We start from the raw sequence: 26345 nt of genomic DNA, 5'->3' as shown, positions 1-26345 counted from the left end.
GACTGTGTCATGGGTGCCCAAGGCTCATTGATGCGCGTGTAGAATGAAGGCTAGCCTGTTTGGTCAGATCCCACAGAAGAGCTGTTGTTGCTGTTGCACTAATCGCTGAAAAACATAATGCTGGCCATGAGAGAAAGGTGTCAGAACATACAGTACATCTTAGCTTGATGCATATGGGGCTTTGCAACCACAGAGTGCCCATGTTGACCCTTGTCCCCTGTTGGAAGCTCCTACAATGGGCATGTGAGCATGACAACTGGAGTAAGGAGCAATGGAAGAAGGTGGCCTGGTCTGGTGAATCCTGTTTTAAGACCCGTCAGATGTGTGTCCATTGTTTACATGGGAAAGTGATGACAGCAGTACACACTATGGGAAGAAGACGGGCTGACAGAGGTAGTGTGGTGCTTTGAACTACATTCTGCTAGAAAGCCATGGGTCCTGACATTCATATGGATGTTACTTTGACATGTACCGACTACCTAAAGATGGCAGTGCCCTCTTTCAGCAATGATAATTCTCCCTGTTACACTACAAGAATTGTTCAGGAATGGTTTGAGGAACATTTTAAAGAGTTCAGGGTATTGACTTGGCCTCCAAATTCCCCAGATTACAATCCAATTGAGCATCTGTGTGATTTGCTGGAAAAACGAGTCCGATCCATGGGGGCCCCACCTCACAATATACAGGACTTAAAGGATCTGCTGCTGCTAATGGTAAGAGGGTGACCTACACAATATTAGGCAGGTGGTTTTAATGTTGTGGCTGATTGGTGTATATTATAATATTTGAAAATGATTTACAAAAAACTGTAAACACTTTGATACATGTACCTATATATCTGTCAAGTATGTTAAATCAATTTATTGAACCTCCTGATTTCATCAGTGTCACATATCATCATCATAAAAACTGAATGCAATAATCTCTTATTTTATTTATATGAGTAGATGGCTGTTCCACTATTAACGGATCCTGAAGTACTGGTTTAATTTTGTTACTGTGTATGGCATTTCAAGACCAATGCTAAGAATCAGAAGGTAAAACATCTGTTTTCTTCTGCTCTCTTCTGATAGGCCATCGAATGCATCACACAAGGCCGAGAACTGGAGCGCCCCCGTACCTGTCCCAAAGAGGTGTATCTCATTATGCAGGGATGCTGGCAGAGGGAGCCCCAGCAAAGGCTGAGCATAAAAGAAATCTACGATAGGCTGACAGCACTGGTCAAAAGTCCGCCTGTCTACTTGGATATTTTGGGATAATTACAGTCCTTGGAGAGATCATTCATATAATCTACAGCTGGAAGATAACTGGTTCATGACCAGTGTGGCCACAAGTCCTTTGTGTTTCATCCCCTTGATTCCCTTTTGCTAACAGACTTGAAAATGGAAAAGGAGATGGCCATGCTTATAATACTTTTTTTAGAATCCTCAACAAATGCAATGTAAGGATGGACCAAACTCTCTGACCTCTTATTATTACCTAGTAGGAAATTGTGTTGGAGCACTTTTTGGGAAGCAGTATCTGTTAAAGATAAAATTTGGTCTAAAACTGAAGAAAAGAATGTTTAACTGTGATTTTTGAAATTAAATTGCTTTTTGAGATCATAGGGGAAAATGTTATTTTTTTCATCTGTTTTCAGTCATACTCTGGTTATTATGTTTGATGTGCTTGATTTTAATCCTGGTATCAACCTCGTGTGTGTGTATGTGTCCAGGGTTGTGTATTTTTACCAGTCATATTTAAAGGTATATTTGATCATATTAACAGAACAAGGAATACTGTGCATGGGTCTTTTCTGAAAGAGTATGAGATACCAGCAGAATGAAATTTTAGAGTAAACCTCACTGTTGAAAACTTAAACATGTCTGATCATCAGATACTGGTCAGAGATTTGCTTGACAGTGCCAAGAAGGATTCATAGCCCAGGAATAAAAAATACAGCAGAGTGTAGAAATGAGGAACATTTAAGGTGCATCGAAAAGAAGCATTCCTTTGTTAAAGGTGACAGGCATCTCAGTCTTCAAAAAGTCTGAAAGTCTGTGAAAAGATAAAAAAAAAATCATAGTAAATCAAGGGGTTCTGGCAAAGAGTGGGGAATGAATAAATGTGGACACCAGAGAAAAGCTATAACAGAAGTCCATGTGCTGATTTTGAATGGCAAAGCTGCAGGGAAAAAAAACCCCATTGTTGACTAAAGCACTCTAACACATTCAAATGGAACTTTTGTATTGTGCACTGGTTTTAAGGATGTTTCAAAGGTATGATGATATCTAGAAACCCAATTTGCTAATTGAGGTTTTCAGATTTTGTACATCTTGTGATATTTTCTGAGGTGGTGAAGAAGTAATTCAAAATAGAAATAAATTAAGCATTTGATGAATCTATCAAATCTACAAGTATTATGAGATACCTACAAAAATTCTGTAAAAATAATTAACCACAGTAGAAAGCTGTCCGATTATTGTATTATTAATGTCAGGTAAACAACAATAAATGCTCTTCACTTTCTGACTGTAGTTTGTCATTCATAATCTTTCCAGATTTTTAATCAAATGAACAGATTGCTGTTGACGTACTGCATATGTCACCTTTTTATTGGAAATGTTTCTTTTTTAATATTTGTTGTCCCTTCATGAAAAAAAAACTCCAAAAATGCAACTTTTGAACTTACTAAGTGGCAATCGTTTATATATATATCCATTAAGAGCAGTTCCTTCCGTAGTATAATATTTGGTAGTGCTATTCTACCTTGGCCACAGTATGGACATCTGTAGAGATCCATGTGATTTGTAGTCCTGAAGGACAATCCAGTCAGGGTCATTGGGTGCTGTCAGAATGGTGCTGCAGGGAGAAGAGCTCCCTGTTTTGAAGGCTTCCATGTCACACAGACAGTCTCCCTCAGTCCATTCATTAATTTTCTACCCTGAGTGGGATAATAATCAAGCAGCATCCCGGCTGAGCTATACCACATTTAGTGTTCATTCATTATGGTCTCCTGTATGGGCCAGGAATCGGCGCTCATCCCATTCGCGGTGCCAGTGCTTAGGCACTAGGGAATCCATTCCCGGGAATTCGGGAATCCCACATGTCATTCCCGGGAATCCCGGGGATGACACAGTGCATGGGCATCTCACATGTGAATGGTTTTAGAATGACCGACACTTATTTTTAATAAAACTACTGCAATATGTTGACACCAATAAAAGACTAACCTTATCTACAAGCAGTTCATGCTGTCATGTAAGTACATGTATCTAGTTCAGGGGTGCCAAATACGTCGATCGCAAAAGTAGTGCTGGTAGATCAAGTTGCATTCAAAAAAAAAAATTTTTAATGTTAGTCATTTGCCACTTGATTGACATACAGGGCGGCCAGTCTGAGATCTCTTCTCTTCTAACACAATGGTCATCCCGCACGCACGATCAAATGCGCGAGCTACTGCAAAACTCCGGCTGTGATCTAGTTAGCCTTCCAATTTATATCGACTAAAGAAGGGATTTTAAAAAAAATGCTTTGTATGGGCTGGATGTGGAATTGGAAGAGGATTTTTTTTCTCACAATGTCACAATCGAAGTGCGTTTGTCTGATCTGTCAATCTATCATTGCTATTCCAAAGAAGGAAAATGTGGAAAGGCACTTTCAAACAGTTCATAAAAACTACGAAACTTATGTCCTTCCAAAAAGCGATCTGAGAAAGACACAGGAAAGGAAACTAAAATCGGCTGAATTAAAAAGCTCCTTGACTGCATTATTCGGCACTACTTATTGACGATTATTAAATCCAAATACTGTAGTGACCATAAATGTATTGAATTGTTATTGTGCCATAAAGGTTATTCAGTTATGCATGGTACAACAACATATACTGTATTTTATGTATAAAGTATTCTCAGTATATATATATATACATATATATATATATATATATATATATATATACATATATATATATATATATATATATACATATATATATATATATATATATATATATATATATATATATATATATATATATATATATATATATATATATACATACACAGTGGGATGCAAAAGTTTGGGCAACCTTGTTAATAGTCATTATTTTCCTGTATAAATCGTTGGTTGTTAGGCTAAAAAATGTCAGTTAAATATATCATATAGGAGACACACACAGTGATATTTGAGAAGTGAAATGAAGTTTATTGGATTTACAGAAAGTGTGCAATAATTGTTTAAACAAAATCAAGCAGGTGCATAAATTTGGGCACCACAAAGGAGAAATGAAATCAATATTTAGTAGATCCGCCTTTTGCAGAAATTACAGCCTCTAAATGCTTCCTGTAGGTTGCAATGAGAGTCTGGATTGTGGTTGAAGGTATTTTGGACCATTCCTCTTTACAAAACATCTCTAGTTCATTCAGGTTTGATGGCTTCCGAGCATGGACAGCTCTCTTTAACCCACACCACAGATTTTCAATTATATTCAGGTCTGGGGACTGAGATGGCCATTCCAGAACGTTGTACTTGTTCCTCTGCATGAATGCCTTAGTGGATTTTGAGCAGTGTTTCGGGTTGTTGTCTTGTTGAAAGATCCAGCCCCGGCGCAGCTTCAGCTTTGTCACTGATTCCTGGACATTGGTCTCCAGAATCTGCTGATACTGAGTGGAATCCATTTGTCCCTCAACTTTGACAAGATTCCCAGTCCCTGCACTTGCCACACAGCCCCACAGCATGAGGGAACCACCACCATATTTTACTGTAGGTAGCAGGTGTTTTTCTTGGAATGCTGTGTTCTTTTTCCTCCATGCATAATGCCCCTTGTTATGCCCAAATAACTCAATTTTAGTTTCATCAGTCCACAGCACCTTATTCCAAAATGAAGCTGGCTTGTCCAAATGTGCTTGAGCATACCTCAAGCGGCTCTGTTTGTGCTGTGGGCGGAGAAAGGCTTCCTCTGCATCACTCTCGCATACAGCATCTCCTTGTGTAAAGTGCTGAATGGTTGAACGATGCACAGTGACTCCATCTGCTGCAAGATGATGTTGTAGGTCTTTGGTGTTGGTCTGTGGGTTGACTCTGACTGTTCTCACCATTTGTCGCTTCTGTCTATCCGAAATCTTTCTTGGTCTGCCACTTCGATCCTTAACTTGAACTGAGCCTGTGGTCTTCCATTTCCTCAATATGTTCCTAACTGTGGAAACAGACAGCTTAAATCTCTGGGACAGCTTTCTGTATCCTTCCCCTAATCCATGATGATGAACAATCTTTGTCTTCAGGTCATTTGAGAGTTGTTTTGTGACCCCCATGTTGCTACTCTTCAAAGAAAATTAAAGGAGGAGGGAAACTTACAATTGACCCCCTTAAATACTCTTTCTCATTATAGGATTCACCTGTGTATGTAGGTCAGGGGTCACTGAGCTTACCAAGCCAATTTGAGTTCCAATAATTAGTTCTAAAAGTTTTGGAATCAATAAAATGACAACGGTGCCCAAATTTATGCACCTGCCTAATTTTGTTTGAACAATTATTGCACACTTTCTGTAAATCCAAGAAACTTCATTTCACTTCTCAAATATCACTGTGTGTGTCTCCTATATGATATATTTAACTGACATTTTTTATCATAACAACCAACGATTTATACAGGAAAATAATGACTATTAACAAGGTTGCCCAAACTTTTGCATCCCACATACAGTATATATAAAATAATTTTTAATGTAGGTGGATCATTTCGACCTGGTCATTTTAAAAGTAGCTCACACGCCAAAAAACTGTGGGCACCCCTGATCTAGTTAGTTGTGGTAATAAGAGTGTAGAAAGCACAACGTGTCCTGCGTGCGGTCGTCCAGGCGAGAGCGTACTTCGTGTAGAATACACCAGCCGCTGAGAAAGTACGCTCTGCTTTCACTGAAGTAGGCAGCACAATCATCAGATACTGATACACTTGTTCTAAACAACGCCCACGCTTGCCATTGCTGTGAAACATCGCCATTTCAGCTTTTATTGATGCATCCAGTTTCTTGTCATCATTCTGTGATGGCAAGTTTCTTGGCACAGATAATGCGGATGCAACAGACTGACGCATTGCAATTTCAAGTTGCTGTTCAAATCTGTTGTCTGACAGACGTCAATAAAGTCTTCAGTTTTCAACTATAACTCTGTTATTTCTTGATCGATTTTTACACTTTTACACACTATATATGCGAGCCTGGACATTCCCGGGAATGAAAAATGTCCGGGAATGGATTCCCTATTTGGCACTTACTAATATATATATATATATATATATATATATATATATATATATATATATATTTATTCAGTACCTATATAATGTCATGCACATATAGTCCACCACTTCTTTGTGCTAAGTAGCTAATGGAGCTAAACCTGGAGAATATATAAAAGTTATAACTTGGCAATCATTTCATCACTTCGGTGTCTTGGTCGTTTATGTAATGAGGATTTCTGTAGTTCTACAGATATTTAAATAAATATGCTTATTTAGAATGTACAAAAACTGTAGCGAATTTTCCTGTCTTTTAATTTATTACCTTTTTTGATTAAAATACATCTTTTTATTTTATTTATTCATAGTTTGCTTCATGGGTGCTATCCGTGTATGAGCACAGTAATGCATGCAGATACCTACTCAGGTCACGCCAATGTCGCGTGACCAGCTAACCTAACATTCAGATCGTTTGGAAGTGGGAGTAGCAGGAGAAAGCTATAAATATACCCTTTTTGTCTTTATTTTTTTTGATACAAACTCATGGTGTCCTCCCTTCCACTAAATAAAAATATGATAACATTCAATACCTTTTCATCTACTTGTATATCAAATAGTGCCTGTATTCATGAAAAAACACCCACAGCAATATCAATGTTCTCTCCTATGGCATCATGAGTTACTGTGAACAGCACATGAAGTTCATTAAGTATTTGAAATAATGCCCTGGCTATTTTAAAGGCCATTGTTACTCTTCCACTCACAGAATTGGTACAATTGGAGCTTTAATTTCAAATTCATATCCTTAATGCTTTTCTGCTGGTATTGTATGTCCAAGGCCAAAGGGGAATTCTAGCAGGAAAGACACCCTGCACTTATCTTTAAACAAAACTAAAGAGTCACTTCAAATACAGGCTATATTAATATCTTCGACAACTAAATAAATGGTAACATGTACCATTTTGGAACATTACATTCAATTTCTACCTCTCTCATTTCTAAGTTGTTATTTTAAACTTTAAGTGTTATTTAGTTCTGGAAACTCTAAATCTGATTAAGTGGAGTTTGAGAATGCAGGTATGTGTGCATGATATTATATTTTAATTTTCTTAATATCGCTATGGCTATCCTACTTCAGGCTAGAATAATTTCTCTTGGCACACTTTGCTTTTCACATAGTGAGTTCTGCTGTGGAGAAAGCAGTAATGTGCACGATGGTGGGTTTTGGTATGCCTTTGTGGGGAAAACATGCACCATGCAACATTTGAAAACAAGCAGTGCACCTCCATGGTGATGTGAACGAGAAGCATAAGTAGAACTATTTGACTGGTGTGCATAACTGTATTTTGCAAACAAGGAAGTATGAATGAGTGTTTAGGGAGTAATAGTCTTTGTTTTCTACCCTAAAAAAAGCTTCAAAAACTCTTTTCAGTAAGTGCGTAGTTGCAGTTTCATGTATCTGTATACTGTAAACTAAAACTTGGCTGCTTCACTCATCATCATAAGTGAACAATACAATTTGTAAAGACCAGAAGAAACAAGTCTGACACAAGCAACATTACTACAAAACAAAATGATTTCCTTAACTTATAAATTTAAAGTATAATTTGTATTCATTTTTTTTTTTTTTTTTTAATTTTTGGATATTATAAACCACCTCAATTTAGCCATCTTCTGAACGTTATGTTCTTATTTTGCTCGGCAATGTGTTGGAAGCTATACAGCCTTCAAGAGGCTGGATGAAAGGATACACAGATGTAGACAGGGCGCCATTCAATTCCACGGCACACATGCTCATAAAGGTCTAATTCAGCATTGTCAATTAAAATCAGTACACCAAGAACTTAAAATACTGTGAAGTGGCTTTGCTATCTACTGTCCCACCTTTCTAAGACAAACAGGCAAACCATATGTTTCTCTCCTCTTCTATGTAAAACAAGTGGGAAGACTAAACAACCAAGGGTGGACAGGTGTCCAGTGCATTTTGTGCATGTTAGGCCAGTTAAAGACTCTTAATTGTCGTAGTAGGAGCTCGTGTTTTTGTAAGTTGTGGGTTTGTTTGCTGCTATGAGAGACTCCAACTCCCTTAGGTACAGGAATAGATGGATGTTTTACAGGGTAGAAGTCAAAAAGTAGATAAATGATCTGATAACATTAGACAACAAATGATTGATCCAAGAGCACATGCACAGACAAAATAAAATAATAAAACAAAGTGACAACAAAATTAATCTTTATTTGCCCAAATTTGTCCTGAAGTTAGGGTCAACTGTCTGTCCAGATGGTTCAACGTTGTTAAAATCTTATACATTAATAATGCTCACGTTAATCTTTGTCTTCTTTGAAAACTGATTGCTTATGCTTGATCTGTTCCAACTTTTTCTCCAGACATTCTAATATTTTTGATAAAAAGATTCTGATTATTTGCAGCTTGGCAACATTTCTCTGTTCCAGACTCCACATGGCAATGACACGCAGGTTAGCAAGACTGGCTACTGATCCCAGTCTAAGTGAGTATTCCCTACACTCTGTGCTGCTGGGATAAGCACTAGCTCCTGTGACATCACTCTGGAATAAACACAGTGTAGTTAATAGATGAATGGCTAAATTTCCAATTGTATTTACCATGGGTACAATGAAACTGTTCTATCTTAGTTTGCCCAAAACTTATTTACTTTGAGGTGGAGGTCTACAGAACTGGCAAATGCCTCCATTAATTTTACTGTATATCATTCAAGAGCCTAATCGATCTGGCGCCTCAGGCATCGTTGGTCAATAATCATACGAGCAACACTGACAACCTGAGAGTGAAGGCACCAGGCCATATAAAGAAGCTAACTGGCAACTACCCATGATGCACAAGTGTCATGGCCTCGTCTGGAGGATAGAGAAAGGAGTGGAATGTGTTTACATCTTTGGCGCTACCTTCTTTAATGCCACATTTTTCATCCACTCTGCTTTTATCCCTGATTATTCCCTGACCGAGCTGCTGATTGCTTTGCTTAGGATAAAGTTTGGATTGAATGTGAAGAATGATTTTAGACATTTTGTTTTACCCAGGGTATTAGGGGTTATGTGAAGCCTGTGGGCTATAGTCCATGTATATTCTTGGGTTATGGTTTTTATTGATGAAATGTAAATGAGCCATCTTATATCCATGCCATATAAAAATGACTGAAAACTTAAGGAGATTCTGAATAAATCTGACTAACTCTTATAATATTGTACATTGTGAAATACAGTACATTGCTAATAAACAAATCTTTAAAGAAAAAAAAATAATGGTGGGTGTGCATGTTGTGTTATTTATAAAGTGTGAATTATGTATTGGGATTATTTTTAACGGTAACTACTCAATCATTGTATTACTTTATCAGCAGCTATAAAAGGAATCGATTTTTTCAAGCGTACATATAGGTCAAAACTGATGAAAATCAGATGATTTTTTTAATATTTTATTGGATGGTGTTGAGGGTTGAGCCAGTCATACAATTATTTTTATTAATTTTAAATTTCACAGACACCTCTCTCTTTTGGTCAGGAAAGTTTCCATCCATCCACCACCCATTTACTGAATCCATTTAGTCCTATTTTAGAGTCACAAGGAGCTGGACCCGCTCCCTATAGGTTCACATTTCTCTAAATATCTGTGGATGCTACTCTTACTTCTTGCCTGCTATCATAACAGTCATGCAAAACAGCACTTTACAGGAATCCATTCAAATTGAACTTGCTAACCCCATTATCCAGCCCCCAGTGCACTATACATAATGTTACCTTTTAATATTTAACAAAGATTACTTTGCGATCATAGCAAAGTAATTATGAGCTTTCAAGTGAAATCAGAACATATGCATTTGTGAAAATTTGTATTTCTTCTCTTTTCACACTGAGGATGATTTAGCGCTTTCAGATTTCTGTATTTAGCACACGAGGAAACACCTTTTTGTTCATCTTGAACTGTGATCACTGTTGGCACCACGTATTGTGAATTCCAGATACCATTATTTACCCTTCTTTTATGGTTTTTGAGCTTGCAAAGCAGAAACTTTCAAAAGTAATTCAATAATTGTAATACATTTAAGGCATATGATCTAATAAGTTACTGACTGAATAAAGCAGATAAGATGGCTCCATACCTGTGACGGTTCTGCAAATTACAATAATCCTTTGAGTGTCCTATTTTTCCTTAGCTAACTCAGTATTTAAAATGTGAGCATTTGTGCAACTCTTTCTATTATTGCCTCAATCACAATGCAGCACTAAAAATGCTCTGCTTTATCATGGGAATTGCTTCTTCATAAATGCCAATTTTGGATCATGCTGTCTGCTGGTTCCCCTGACCTCACTGCTTCCTTTGACACCATTAACCTCCACAATCTACTTTTGCTTAAGCGGTGTGCTCGACTGAATGGAACCTGCTGTTTCTGCATGTGTTAATACCACTCGGGCTTAAGTCTTATCCATAAGGGGGAATGTGCAGATCTCAGTATCCTCTCTCATGGTGCTTCTTGTGCTCTGTTTGGTTCAATTCACATAGCTTCTTTATTTTATTTGGGGATTTACCTACTGAACCTCACATGTTGTTATGTTTACTTTCATAATAACAAGGTGAAAATTAAAATTTCTACCAAAATGCCCCTTGGCCACGGAAAAAATGGCACTATGTAGTCCAAAAATGTCAGTACTAGAACATCTGGAAAAATTCCTTCAGCCAATTTTCAGGAAAAGGGGGCTTGATTTCTATAGGTCTTTGTATAGTGGGATTCAAATTTTACAAACACTCCAAAAATAAATAAATAAATAAATAAGATAATAACAAACAACAACCCCCGCCCCACCCAAAACACAGATAAAAACTTCTGGATAACTTCTTGGATAACAAAGAGCTGCTACTGTCAATATAGGCTTGTAGGTGGCAGTAACATAAGGCCTAATCTGCTTGGATTGTGCCCCAGGTTTATATTTAAAGGTACTAGGGGCTTTGCCCCATGCTCACTTTGCTCGCCAACCCCCTCAGCCTGTGCTACGCGCCAGCCACTTTGCGTCTCTGCTGCTCGGATTTCACTTTCACCAAACAACTAATTTTTAATTCTCACAGATACGCCTCTTCATTGGGAAGAAACACTACTTTTACCTGATGGCAACACAAATTAGACAATCTACAAGTCTTGGACTTAAAGTTTAAATCTGAACAATATATTCGAGAGCTAAGCTCTCTCTCATTCCTCCTAGGGCACGAAGCAGAAGCAGAAAATGGCCGACAGTGGGGCAACTCGCGTTGAAATCGCAGAAACTCCTGTCCCGACGGAGATACCTTAGAGATCTGAAGGCCCGGCTGCTGAATAGACTGTCCTCGCCATCTGTAACTGGCGAAACATCAACCCCGCGTCTCGTAGGAGCGACACCGCTGATGACCTCGGTGGATTTCAGCTATGCAGGCGAGGGTTCAAGGCCAGAGCACCTCCATTGGCACAGGCAAGCATCCTATCTCAGAACCGGTTTGACCCTCTCCGCGTCCCCAGTTCACCTTCAGCCCCTGGTGATGTAATAGTGGTAGGCGATTCTATTGTTAGAAACCTTAATGTCGCATGCCCTAATGGAAAATCGTTTGTTTCTTGTTTTCCCGGTGCTCGTGTCCGAGATGTGATGAGACGTGCGGCAGCAGTCTACGAGAAGCACAAAGAGAGGGCAGTTGGAGCAATCGTTTTTGGAAAGGCCGTGTTTCTTCAAGCGTGATGGCCTGCATCCGAACAGTTTCGGCGCCTGGGTCCTCTCCGAAAACATATCGAAGGTAATTCGTTTATCTTGACTATCTATGTCTGCTCTTAACCCCTTCCGAAATGATACTGTTGTGCTAGGACATGATAAGTGTCTAACAGAATCTTCCGTTAAAGTGCATAACATTAATACTGTAATAAGCAATCTCAATGCACGTAGAAAATCTAGGAAATACGGCATAAACTCCAATAATCTAATTAAAATTACTATTTTAGAGGAACAATGTATTAAAACTTAGGAGACCCGGGTTCGCTTCCTGGGTCCTCCCTGCGTGGAGTTTGCATGTTCTCCCCGTGTTGCGTGGGTTTCCTCCGGGTGCTCCGGTTTCCTCCCACAATCCAAAGACATGCAGGTTAGGTGGATTGGCAATTCTAAATTGGCCCTAGTGTGTGCTTGGTGTTTGTGTGTGTCCTGCGGTGGGTTGGCACCCTGCTCAGGATTGGTTCCTGCCTTGTGCCCTGTGTTGGCTGGGATTGGCTCCAGCAGACCCCCGTGACCCTGTATTCGGATTCAGCGGGTTAGAAAATGGATGGATGGATGGATGTATTAAAACTATAAAAACAAATCACAGATTAAACAAAAAACACACACAGAGTGGTGCTAATAAAAATAATTTAGTTCCTATTCCAAATATCAATAACGCACATAGTATTCATCTCTGCACCTCCGAAACATTAAATATGGCACTATTAAATGTTAGAGCTTTAACTAACAAAACGTTTTTTATCAATAATCTTATTAGTGATAAAAAAATAGATTTTATTGCACTAAGTGAAACGTGGCTTAACTCAGATGGCGCGGCTGTTTTAATCGAATCTGCGCCTCCGGATTACAGTTTTACTCGTGCAGACCGCCAGGGAAAAAGGGGGGGCGGCTTTGCAAACATTTACTCGAGCCGGTTAAAATGTAAAGATGTCGGTTTTGGTAAGTCCAAGTCCTTTGAGTATCTCGCCGTTGTTATCCATGGAGATTTTCAAGTTCTAGTATTATCCGTGTATAGACCTCTAAAATTCAACGCGTCTTTTTTTGAGGAATTCTCTGACTTAATGTCAATTTTAATTACTAACTATGACACACTCCTAATAGTTGGCAACTTTAATTTTCATATAGATAATCAGTGTGATCTAAAAGTAAAAGAATTTATGAACCTCCTGGATTCTTTTGATTTGAGGCAGCTTGTAAATCAGCCTACACATAAAGCAGGTCATACGTTAGACTTAGTGATTACTAAAGGACTGAAAGTTGATATAAAGCAGATCATTGATATTGGTCTATCAGACCATTTTCTTCTACTTTTTAATATAGAAATAATGATAAAAAACACCCATGAGAAGCATATTGTTAAAAAACGCTTCTTTGACTCAGCAGCAGCTTTAAAACTTACAAACATTCTAAGCAATCAGTCCGTTTATAGTGCCAACTATAATAGCAAGGATAATGTAAATAGTAAGGTGGAAAGATTTAATACTAAAGTGAGAGCTGCTGTTGACATAGTTGCACCTGAAAAGACAGTGAAAAAATCTTCTAGCATTGTTATACCATGGAAGACCCAAAGAGTGTCTGATTTAAAGAGAACATGCTGCAGAGCTGAGCGTAAATGGAGGAAGACTAAACTTACTATCCACTATGAAATATTAAAAGTTAAAATAACAGAATACAATAACACTGTCCGTCTTGAGAGCTGCTATTTCTCTAAGATTATAAATAACAATGCTAGTAATCCCAGAGTCTTATTTTCTACAATTGATCGCCTACTAAACCCAGGTAACTCAAAGGAATGCCTCCTAAGTACTTCCAGTAAAACCTGTGAGGCTATCACTGTATTTTTCAATCAAAAAATTAATGATATTAGAAATAACATAGTATATCCCTCCAACACTAAGGATCCTCCTAAACCCCAGCATTCTACTATAAACAAATTAAACTCTTTCACTAGGATAGATTTACCCAATTTACAAAAAATAATATCTCAATTAAAACCCTCCACCTGCGTCCTTGACCCAATACCAACAAGGTTTTTCAAAGAAGTATTGGGCGTGCTAATTGATAATGTTCTTGACATAGTAAATTCGTCATTAGATACGGGGGTCTTCCCAGACTGTCTTAAGACTGCTGTAGTTAAACCCCTTCTTAAGAAACATAATCTTGACCCCTCGGCTCTTGAAAATTTTAGACCCATCTCTAACCTGCCTTTCTTAAGTAAAGTTCTGAGAAGGCAGCCATCATGCAGTTAAATGACCACCTAAATAAACATGCTATTCTTGATAAATTTCAGTCGGGTTTTAGAACAAATCACAGCACAGAAACTGCACTCGTTAAAGTAGTAAATGATTTGAGTGAATGCAGACAGAGGCCATTTATCTGTTCTCATCCTCTTAGATCTGAGTGCTGCATTTGACACCATTGATCATAATATTCTTAGAAATCGCCTTAGTCAATGGGTGGGCCTCTCTGGCAGTGTCTTAAATTGGTTTGAATCCTACCTGACAGGGAGAAAATTTTTGTTAGTTGTGGTAATTACAACTCGAAGACACATGATATCCAATATGGTGTTCCACAAGGCTCTATCCTGGGTCCGCTGCTCTTTTCAATCTACATGCTTCCGTTAGGTCATATTATCTTGGGGCACAACGTGAGCTACCACAGCTATGCTGATGACACACAGCTGTACTTATCAATAGCACCTGATGACCCCGAATCTTTTGATTCGCTAACACAATGTCTGACTTGTATCTCAGAATGGATGAATAGTAACTCTCAGGTTAAATAAAGAGAAAACTGAAATCTTAGTGATTGATAGATAGATAGATACTTTATTAATCCCAAGGGGAAATTCACATAATCCAGCAGCAGTATACTGATACAAAGAAAAAATATTAAATTAAATAGTAATAAAAATGAAAAGAATTAAAATAAAATTAATGTTAGCATTTACTCCCCCGGGTGGAACTGAAGAGTCGCATAGTGTGGGGGAGGAACGATCTCCTCAGTCTGTCAGTGGAGCAGGACAGTGACAAAAGTCTGTCACTGAAGCTACTCCTCTGCCTGGAGATGACACTGTTAAGTGGATGCAGTGGATTATTCATGATTGACAGGAGTTTGCTTAGTGCCCGTCGCTCTGCCACAGATGTTAAACTGTCCAACTTTAATCCTACAATGGAGCCTGCCTTCTTAACAAGTTTGTCCAGGCGTGAGGCGTCTTTCATCTTTATGCTGCCACCCCAGCACACCACCGCGTAGAAGAGGGCACTCGCCACAACCGTCTGGTAGAACATCTGCAGCATCTTACTGCAGATGTTGAAGGATGCCAACCTTCTCAGAAAGTATAGTCTGCTCTGACCTTTCTTACATAGAGCATCAGTATTGGCAGTCCAGTCCAATTTGTCATCCAGCTGCACTCCCAGATATTTAAGGTCTGCACCCTCTGCACACAGTCACCTCTGATGATCACAGGGTCCATGAGGGGCCTGGGCCTCCTAAAATCCACCACCAGCTCCTTGGTCTTGCTGGTGTTAAGGTGTAAGTGGTTTGAGTCGCACCATTTAACAAAGTCTTTGATTAACTTTCTGTACTCCTCCTCCTGCCCACTCCTGATGCAGCCCACAATAGCAGTGTCATCAGCGAACTTTTGCACGTGGCAGGACTCGAGTCATATTGGAAGTCTGATGTATATAGATTGAACAGGACCGGAGAAAGTACAGTCCCCTCGGCGCCCTGTATTGCTGCACACAATGTCAGACCTGCAGTTCCCAAGACGCACATATTGAGGTCTGTCTGTAAGATAGTCCACAATCCATGCCACAGGGTGTGAATCTACTCCCATCTCAGTCAGCTTATCCCTAAGGAGCAGAGGTTGGATGGTGTTGAAGGCGCTAGAGAAGTCCAAAACATAATTCTTACAGCACCACTGCCTCTGTCCAGGTGGGAGAGGGATCGATGAAGCATATAGATGATGGCATCCTCCGCTCCCACCTTCTCCTGGTATGCGAACTGCAGAGGGTCGAGGCGTGGCGGACCTGTGGCCACAGGTGGTGAAGCAGCAGCCGCTCCATGGTCTTCATCAGATGTGACGTCAGAGCAACAGGCCGGAAGTCATTCAGCTCACTAGGACGTGATACCTTTGGGACAGGAGTGATACAAGATGTTTTCCAAAGCCTTGGGACTCTCCCTGTTCCAGGCTCAGGTTGAAGATGCGCTGTAGAGGACTCCCCAGTTCCAACGCACAGCCTTCAGTGGCGATACACCATCTGGACCCGCTGCTTTGCTGGCACAAAGTCTTTTCAGCTCTCTGCTCACCTGGGCTGCTGTAATTGTGGGTGGGGATGTCTCACCTATGCTGGTATCAGCAGAAGGATGGTTGGAGGATGCAGTACTCGAGGTGAGAGTGGGTTACTGTGATCAAACCTATTAAAGAAGTTGTTCATTTGGTTTGCTCTCTCCACGTCTGTCTCGATGGTGGCACCCGCTTGAGCTGCAGCCAGTGATAATCTTCATCCCATCCCACACTTCCTTCATGCTGTTGTTCTGCAACTTCTGCTCCAGCTTTCTCCTGTACTGCTCTTTCGCCCTGAGCTGGACTCGGAGTTCCTTCTGCACGCACTTCAGCTCATGCTTATCACCACCTTTAAAAGCCCTTTTCTTCTGGTTCAAAAGGCCCTTGATGTCACTTGTAATCCATGGCTTGTTGTTAGCATAGCAGCATACTGTTCTTACTGGAACTACAATGTCCATACAGAAGTTGATGTAATCAGTTGTGCATTCAACAGCCTCTTCAATGTTCTCACTATGTGACTCCAGCAATATATCCCAGTCTGTAGTTCCAAAGCAGTCTCTCAGAGCCTGCTCTGCCTCAGGGACCACTTCCTGAATGAGCGTGTGGTTGTAGGTAGCGCCCTCACTCTTGGTTTGTATTGAGGCTGAAGCAGAACCAGGTTATGATCTGCTTTCCCAAGCGCAGGCAGTGGGGTGGCGCTGTATGCGTCTTTAACGTTTGCATATAGTAGGTCAATAGTCCTGTTTCCCCGAGTGTTACAATCCACATACTGGGAGAAGGCAGGTAATGTTTTGTCCAGCGTTACATGGTTAAAGTCTCCAGCGATTAGCACAAGTGCCTCAGGGTGCTGCGTTTGTAACTTAGCAACTGCGGAATGGATGATGTCACTCGCCATCTCGCGTTCGCTTGAGGGGATGTAAACAATAACAGCAATCACGTGTCCAAACTCTCTGGGCAAGTAATAGGGGCGCAGACTTACGGCCAACAGTTCGATGTCCCTGCAGCAAGTGGAGATTTTAACGTTTACATGTCCTGAGTTGCACCACTTTGTATTGACATAGAGAGCGAGTCCTCCTCCTTTCTTCTTTCCACAGGTACTTGCGTCTCTGTCCGCTCTAACTGTGCTAAACCCGGGTAGCTCCACGTTAGCATCTGGGATGATAGACGTTAGCCACGTTTCACTAAAACACAGCAAGCTGCATTCTCTGTAGGTTCTGACATTTTCACCAGCACAGCCAGTTCGTCGATCTTATTTGGTAGTGAGTTTACATTTCCCAGGATCACAGAAGGCACCGACGGTTTATAACGCCATTTTCTCTCAAGTTGTCTCGATTTAATCTTATTTTTATCTTTGCCGCTCGGCTGCCCGATATCGTCTTCTTACCTCGTCAGGTAAATAAGGAACCACACCGGCATAAGCATTTCTTCTCAGTGCTTTAAGCTGACTACTTGAATAGGCGATTCTCGGAGTGTAAAAATCCATGTCAAATAGTAAAATAGTAAAAATGTGTAAAAAGTGTCCAGGGAGCAATTCCACATAAAAGAAAGTGGTAGAAGTGATCAGTGAAATAGAGAAAAATAGAGATAAAAAGGTAAAAAGATAAAGTCGTATACGGAGCTGCTGGAAAGGCTGCCACTCGGATGCGGCGCCGGAAATATATAATGATTGGCAATAATGGATACAATGAGGCTATTAGAAATAAACTGGATACATTAGGATTAAAAGTCAAGACAGAGGTAAAAAGCTTAGGGGTAATTGTTGACTCTAATCTGAATTTTAAATCGCATATTAATCAGATCACTAGGACAGCATTTTTTCCCCTAAGAAACATAGCAAAAGTTAGACCTCTTATATCTTTGAAAGATGCTGAGAAATTAGTTCACGCATTTGTTTTCAGTTGACTAGATTACTGTAACGCACTCCTCTCAGGACTACCCAAAAAAGACATACAGTGGTGTGAAAAACTATTTGCCCCCTTCCTGATTTCTTATTCTTTTGCATGTTTCTCACACAAAATGTTTCTGATCATCAAACACATTTAACCATTAGTCAAATATAACACAAGTAAACACAAAATGCAGTTTTTAAATGATGGTTTTTATTATTTAGGGAGAAAAAAAATCCAAACCTACATGGTCCTGTGTGAAAAAGTAATTGCCCCCTGAACCTAATAACTGGTTGGGCCACCCTAAGCAGAAATAACTGCAATCAAGCATTTGCGATAACTTGCAATGAGTCTTTTACAGCGCTCTGGAGGAATTTTGGCCCACTCATCTTTGCAAATACAGTAGAGCAATTTAAAACACTGCTGAAAACATATTACTTTAACATGGCCTTTTTATAACTTCAATTTAACTTAGTTTAACTTAATCCTGATACTCCGTATGTTCAATTCTTTATAATAACTATTCATGGTGGCTCTAAAATCCGTACTGACCCCTACTCTCTCTTCTGTTTCTTTTTCCGGTTTCTTTGTGGTGGTGGCCTGCGCCACCTCCACCTACTCAAACCTTCATGATGCTCCAGCAATGATGGATGGATTAAAAGGCAGAAGTCTACGTGACCATCATCATCAAGTCTTTCCGTGAAAACCCTAAATCCAAAGAGGACTGTTTCATTTAGGTTAGGTAGAATGCCCAGAGGGGACTGGGCAGTCTAATGGTCCGGAATCCCTACAGATTTTATTTTTTTCTCCAGCCGTCTGGAGTTTTTTTTTTTGTTTTTTCTGTCCCCCCTGGCCATTGGACCTTACTCTTATTCGATGTTAATTAATGTTGAATTATTTCTTTTTCTTATTGTGTCTTTTATTTTTCTATTCTTTATTATGTAAAGCACTTTGAGCTACTGTTTGTATGAAAATGTGCTGTATAAATAAATGTTGTTGTTGATTTCTTTTCGCTGTTCCATTTTTTCACCGAGTAATAATTTCCATTTGTTTGTGCTAATGAGATCTTTACTATAATTTTTTTGAGACTTTCTCTAACCTGCTCTGCATGCGTATTGTGCAAATGTTTTTGAATTCTTTACAACGTTCTACTTTGTCATCTGCTCTTTGTCTTTTATTTCTGGTCCTGGGCGTGGTTAAATCTCTTGGCACAAAGTCTTGTCTTGCGGGACTTGAAAGTATCTCTCTGAAAAAGTTACGTCTCCTCCCAGGCTAAAAATTCTTGTCTCTTCCCAGGATTTTTTTTATTATAATAGAGAGATTACTATTTGGATAGAGCAGAGTCCATGAAAGGAACAGGCCTAATAGGCCTTGATTCCTTCTTTGAAGTCACCAGCATTAAGAATGATTCATCAGAAAGATATTGGCACAGAGTGAATCATTTCTGTTGCTGAGTCAGGATGATGTAACTTACTTTCCCAGGCAGTGACATGGACAAATTCAGTCCCTGGATCACACATTTAGTTTTAATTATACTGTGCTCCCTTTTTCATCATTGTATATTCCAAATATCTCCTGCTATTTTCAATAAGTCTGATGGAACTTGTCCAGCATTAAAATGGTGTCTGAAATAAGAGGTGTAAACCTGTTCTACACAGTAACCAAATATCACAGTATTTGATCTCACCATAACTTGGTTGCTCTGGATTCTTCCTCTTTCATCTGCAGACAAACTTGTAACTTTTTATCCATGCTCCAGATATTCACCCTTTTCATTTACTGACAAGCAGCTCTTCCTACAGTACATAACGGTGAGGTTGTTTAGGCAGTGGTGACCACAGTGCTACCAGGTGAAGAAAGGAATGTTTAAAAACATGCTGCTTTACATTTTTTGGAGCCTTTTATATTCTCTAGTGTTACAGATGTTGACAGCCATTAGATTTTTTATACTCGCCATGTATCATTTCTCAAATTTGCAACTTGTCCGAGAGGCAGTTGAGGTGGGCCAGTGCATGGGTGTGTCTTGACAGCAGCATCTCTTCAGTTTAGTTTAAAAAGGCCAAATCTTAAAATTACTAATTAATAACATTAAATAATTACATTAAAACCATTAATAATTCTAATAATAAAATTCTAAATACATTTTAAAAAGAGAAAGGGAAAGAAAAGGTGAGCATCTGTAAAGGCTGCCATATGGCACAGCTGAGAAAGTTGAAATATTATATTCTATTAACTATTAAAATGTTGATCTCTATATACAGTAGAAGACTAAGACATTGTTACTCTATTAATTACTTTAACCATGCTTCTAAATTTATCTGCAAGCATGAGATAGTCTCCTTTAAAATCACATAAGTTCTGTCTTCTTTAAGCACTATAATTTCGCCCATTATGAAAGGTTTGGAAGATGGAGGCTGACTTAAGCCAGTGGCTCTGCTTCCCAGCTGAAATCATGACACCCTGCCTCAGACCATATTTTGTGCTATGGTAGGTCTCACTTCTGCTTGTTTACATCATCAAGCTTACAGTTCCCTTGGAGAATGCAGTGGAGAAGGCTTATGAATGCAAGAAGCTGTGGTATGCTGAGCTTCTGTCCTCCCTGGCCATCAGACCTTACTTTAATCTTTGTTAATCAAGTATTGCCTAATTTTTATATTTTTTCTTTCTTCATCTTGTAAAGCACTTTGAGCTACATAATTTGTATGGAAACATGCTATATAAATAAATGTTATTGTTGTAGCCGATGTAAAAAGCAAAGGTCCGACCAGTCGAAGTAGTCTGCAGATGATATATAGCCACATCAACATCAAGGTTACTCCTGGAACACAGAGTGTGAGAGAAGGCCCACCTGCAAGTTGTCAAAGACCCTTCCAGAGCTGCTGAGCAGTGTAGTCAGTGGCACTGGATAAAGAAGAAGGACTTCACCTGGGCCATCAATTAAGTGTATGGCATCAAGGAGATGCTGGGATTCACCCTCTAGAGGTGCCATGGGCCTACCAGCAAAACATTGAGGAAACCCAGAAGATACCATCACTCACTTGACCATCCTGCAGAGTCTATTTGTTGAATGAGTGACTCCACTGAGGAACAACATTGGATTTGTTGCTGTTTGCATCAAAGGTTACAGAGACAAACTTGAAGAGTCTGGGCAATATGTCTCAGGTATGTGATTAAGGGATAGTAACATCCAGTTATACACAACAAATCAGAGTCTTAATCAGAGCCCTGGCATGTACTTTATCAGATTATCAGATTGTACTTATTAATCAGATGTGAAATGCTTGAAATAAAAAGTGTTTTGAATGCAGAACATATTTTATGGCAAATTAAATTATAATATGGATTAGGATAAATGGTGGTTAGGTGCTGAATCCTGAAGTTTCTGATTCAGTTCTTACCTCTGCCTTACTGTGTGACTCTAAGTTAGTTATGTAACCTGCTTGTGCTCCAACAATAACATAATGTCTGTAAATATTTGCAATGTAGACCACATACAACGTTGTATGTATAACCAAAGGAGCCTTAACACTGCTGCAAGCAAGGTGGAACAGGTGCTGTACACTAATGCAAATAATTAAAGAATGTCTCAGAGCTGTGGGGTTTTCAAATTGATTTGTAAGTCATTTGTTTTTTTATTTGTATCTTTGGGAAAATGATGTCAGTATTCCAGAACAGTGATGATGGGAATGAACTTCCAGTCAATGAACACTAGGGTTTATGAGTCAACAAATATCTGTAAATTACCTTGTTTATACCTGTTTTTCCTATGGAATGACATCTGCTGAAGTGAAAGTACAGTACTGAGAGCTATCGATAAGCCTGAACAGCTGTGCCTGATCAATAGAGATGGCACCATAGCAAGGCTGCAGCTTATGGTCTCCACTGAGGTGTGGGATTAATTCTGGTTTATGAATACTTCAGTTTTGCTGTGATCTCGATCATTCTACAGATTGTGTTAATTTGGAAGACACCTGCAGACCCAGTAATATGTATAGTGCATATGATGCAGAAAAAACATCAGCCAGCACACAGAAGTGAAAAAAAAAAAACTCACAGCAACACTTGTGACAAGAGAAAACCGATAAAGCAATGAAACAAAGAGGATGTGAATGTAAAATAAAAGACACATACAAATTTAAAAAATAGGGTAAAAACTTAAGCTTTGTTATTTTCAAAGGCTACACATATAGGGGTAGGTGTGGAGGATGATGTGATCTACATGCTCTACAGAGCCTAATCCCACTTGAATGAAGCTGGCACCACAGTCTGGATAATGCTCCTCGATTTTTCCAGCACTGTTAGCACCATTATACTTCATAGGAAAAAAGCTCAAGGCTTTGCATTTAGATGCCCTTATAATCTGCTGGATCATTGACTAACGACCAACAGACAACAGTTTGTGGGAATCTGTACTGTATCATAGAGGGTGGTGTGAAATACTAGAGCACTTCAGGGAACTGTCTTGTCTCTCTTCCTCCACACAACAGACTTCCAGTACAATAACAGCACTTGCTGTCTACAAATATTTTCAAATGACTCCAGCATCATAAACTGCATTAATAACGGACACGAATCACAGTACATGAAGGTTGTGGTGCAGACAAAAAAGCTGGTGGTGGACTTCTTGGGCGTACGAACGTTTCCATGCTCAAACCTACACTTGGCGTAAAGCCACGCACATTTTCACGGTAGCTCAAACTCTGTCGTATGCAAGTTCTGCGCTCGGTTTTGCAAATTGGTGGCACCCAGCATCAAAGCAGTGCTACTGTTCCAGTGTTGTTTCCCTTTCTTTTTTAGATCCACATCCCTGACCTGGATTTATAAATACACTGAAATTAAACCGCATATTGTTTATTAGTTTAATGCATCCGATTTTAATTAACCTCTAACAATATAATGGTCCACGAAATGGTCAGACTATTCTAAATACAATAGCTGCTTTAGCGTTACTCTCAATACATCTTCTTTCAGCTGCTCCCGTTATGGGTTGCCACAGCAGATCATCTTTTTCCATATTACTCTCACTGCATCACTCGGAGTATTTATATCACTGTATCTGAGTGGGGAAATCACAGCTCTACAGCAGCTGACTGGAAAGAGAATTATCGGTATACAGCATCAAGCACCCGCTGCCTCAGCCATGCTGTCTATTGAACTGCTCTCATATGGCAAACGCTTTAGGGCCTTTCCTGTAGAGACCTCAGGGTTCAGAAACAGTTTCATCCCAAGAACTATAAACACAATCAATCAGTCATTCAAGTGCTCCTTGTAGAATGCTTTGTACTTATAAGTACAATTACCTCACTGTAAACTTGCGATACAGTTATAATATTGCACAACCTGAGCCACTTTATAAAGCGTGTATTTACATATGATGACAATATTTTAAAGACGAAATGCAGCATAAATATGTTTATTATATTATATACATAAAACTTTAACTTCATTTAAATAATCTATAATGTTAATAATTAAACATGAGGACATGGTGCCGCAGCGCTAGCAAGGAACTGGCGCTCCATTAAGAACAAGCAAGAGCTCCAAAGAGCGCTGAACAAAAAAAAAACACATTACACAATTGAGAAGGCAGCAAAAAAATATGAAGCGAGTGACGCATATGAGCATATTCATAAGTGCAGCTACTGTGGAAACAAAGCACGGTGTAAACCTTAAGTTTAAATTAAGGTCATAGACACGCTGCCACTGGCGTTTGTCATGCCTACAATGAATACGATATTCGCGAGATACAAGTTTAATGAGAAGACACATTGCCGGGTCTGAGCTACCATTAAATAAAGCCATGGACATTGCAAGATCGTACGGGATAGCACAAGCACAGCTGAGAACCTTCGATGCATATACTCCGACTGGCTCACATGAACTGACTTTGCAGGACTGGGAAAGGTAAACCCGTGCATGCAGTGTGTGATGTCTCAGATAAAGAGGAAGACGAGCTGCTTATTGATGCAGTAGGAAACAAACAACCCTGTGATGCTGAACAAGCCTTTGTACACATATCAATAGGAAAGCAAGGTGTAAAGCTCAAGTTTAAATTACGTTCATAGACACGCTGCTGCTAAATATTCGCAGGCAAATCCACAACTTAATACCGGGAATGGCTGTTAAACATCTTAGATTCACGAGTACCGATTTGGATAGAAATTGCTGTAACGGAGTTAAAATTGCTGGTGAAGGACTGTGCTTATGCAAACGAATAGGAAAGCAAGGTATAAAGCTTAACTTTAAATTAGATTCATAGACACGCTGCCGCTGGTGTTTGTCATGCCTAAGACGAATACGATATTTGCGAGATACAAGTTTAATGAGAGGACGCAGAGTAAAAACAAGACATTTCATCACTTTCTAACTGAGTTAAAATTGCTGGTGAAGGACTGTGCTTATGCAAACGAAGATGACATGGTCAGGGATAGAATAGTGTTTGGCACAAACTCAGCAAAGTGCGAGAGAAACTTTTAAGTGCCGGGTCTGAGCTGACATTAAATAAAGCCGTGGACATCGCAAGATCGCACGAGATAGCACAAGCACAGCTGAGAACCTTCGATGCATGTACTCCGAGTGGCTCACGTGAACTGACTTTGCAGGACTGGGAAAGGTAAACCCGTGCATGCAGTGTGTGATGTCTCAGACAAAGAGGAAGACAAGCTGCTTATTGATGCAGTAGGAAAGGAACAACCCTCTGAATCTGAACAAGCCTTTGTAGACATATCAATAGGAAAGCAAGGTGTAAAGCTTAAGTTTAAATTAAGTTCATAGACAGCCTGACACTATATATACGCAGGCAAATCTACAATTTAATACCGGGAATGCCTGTTAAACATCTTCCATTCACGAGTACCGATTTGGGTAGAGGACACTTCGATGAATGAAACCTCTTATCTTTACAACGTTTGACAAACACGGAATATAACTTGAACACAACACATCCTCCAAATATGAACCTGATTGAAAGAAATAATGATAATCAAATCCTTGATGACAGCAACACTCATAACAGTCACAAAACAATTACATTGACAATTATGTTACGTTATTTTTAAAATGTTTCCTTTTCTTTTTCATAACTTCTTTAACACACTACTCTGCTGCGAAGCACGGGTATTTTGCTAGTCTTTTATAAACAAACTAGCCATTCCTCAAGGCCTGCAGCCTCTGTCTCTGATTAGTGCAAATATATCACTCCTGCAAGTGAATTATGATTCTTAACACGATGAGATAAGTCACAAAATTAACCGGAATGTTCAAGCAAATTCTAGAAAAAAAAAAACAAAAAAAACTATCTAAATCTGTTAAGTAGTTCTCTTGTGAAAAACAGACAGACATATATATATATATATATATATATATATATATATATATATATATAGATAGATAGATATATATATATATATATATATATATATATATATATATATATATATATATATATAGAGAGAGAGAGAGAGAGAGAGAGAGAGAGAGAGAGAGAGAGAGAGAGAGAGAGAGAGAGAGAGAGAGAGAGAGAGATTTTGCAAAACCATTTGTGAATTACCATAACGACTCTGGATTATGATAATCTGCAAAATCATTCCAGAGAAAGATTATTTTACATCATCAGATTTAATATCAATATGCGGTTTCTGTACTTTACAAGTGATGAAATAAATTAAATTAAAGGCTATTCTTTCTGTAATACAGATTTGCCACCTGAAGTATTATGTTGTTAACAGCCAACCATTAATGAAGTCAATTTACCCTTAAAAACATACAGTAAACAAAAGTATGTTTTTTATTAACTACAACACAAATGCAGGCCTGCACAACAAGTCATAGAATGCTTGAGAAGGACACATACAGACCTTACTGACTCTAAGATACCGTCCATCTTGCCATGTCAGTAATTGCTTCAAGATTACATAAAAATTAATATCTCTTTAAATGTTAAATAATTTACTATTTTCCCTCTGAATTCTTGCCTTCCAATACACAACAGCAAAGAATATTTTGCCCATTTAAAAAACAGGGCAGGCGACTGACAGTGGCACACTTCATCAAAAGATGGTGAAGATGTGTGTGTACAGTGTTCCCTATCTTTTTATGAAAGGTGATTATACTCTGATTCATTAACAAATGAAGCAACACTCTGCAATGTTTCACTGGCCAATATCCCAGTAAAGACAAATATTAACAT

General features: G+C 39.1%; 1 protein-coding gene across 1 annotated transcript in view; it reads left to right on the top strand.

Annotated features, from left to right (window-relative positions):
* Positions 1-1530, top strand: part of ntrk1 (neurotrophic tyrosine kinase, receptor, type 1) — a 105132-nt gene extending 103602 nt beyond the window's left edge. The window contains exon 17 of the mRNA XM_039740513.1: positions 1074-1530. Coding sequence (XP_039596447.1) covers positions 1074-1259 — 186 coding nt within the window. The 3' untranslated portion in view covers positions 1260-1530. The remainder of the gene's footprint in view (positions 1-1073) is intronic.
* The last annotated feature ends 24815 nt before the right edge of the window (positions 1531-26345 follow it).

This window comes from Polypterus senegalus, chromosome 1, assembly GCF_016835505.1.
Source record: "Polypterus senegalus isolate Bchr_013 chromosome 1, ASM1683550v1, whole genome shotgun sequence".
Taxonomy (NCBI): Eukaryota; Metazoa; Chordata; class Cladistia; order Polypteriformes; family Polypteridae; genus Polypterus; species Polypterus senegalus.
This window is presented reverse-complemented; position numbering and strand designations above follow the sequence as displayed.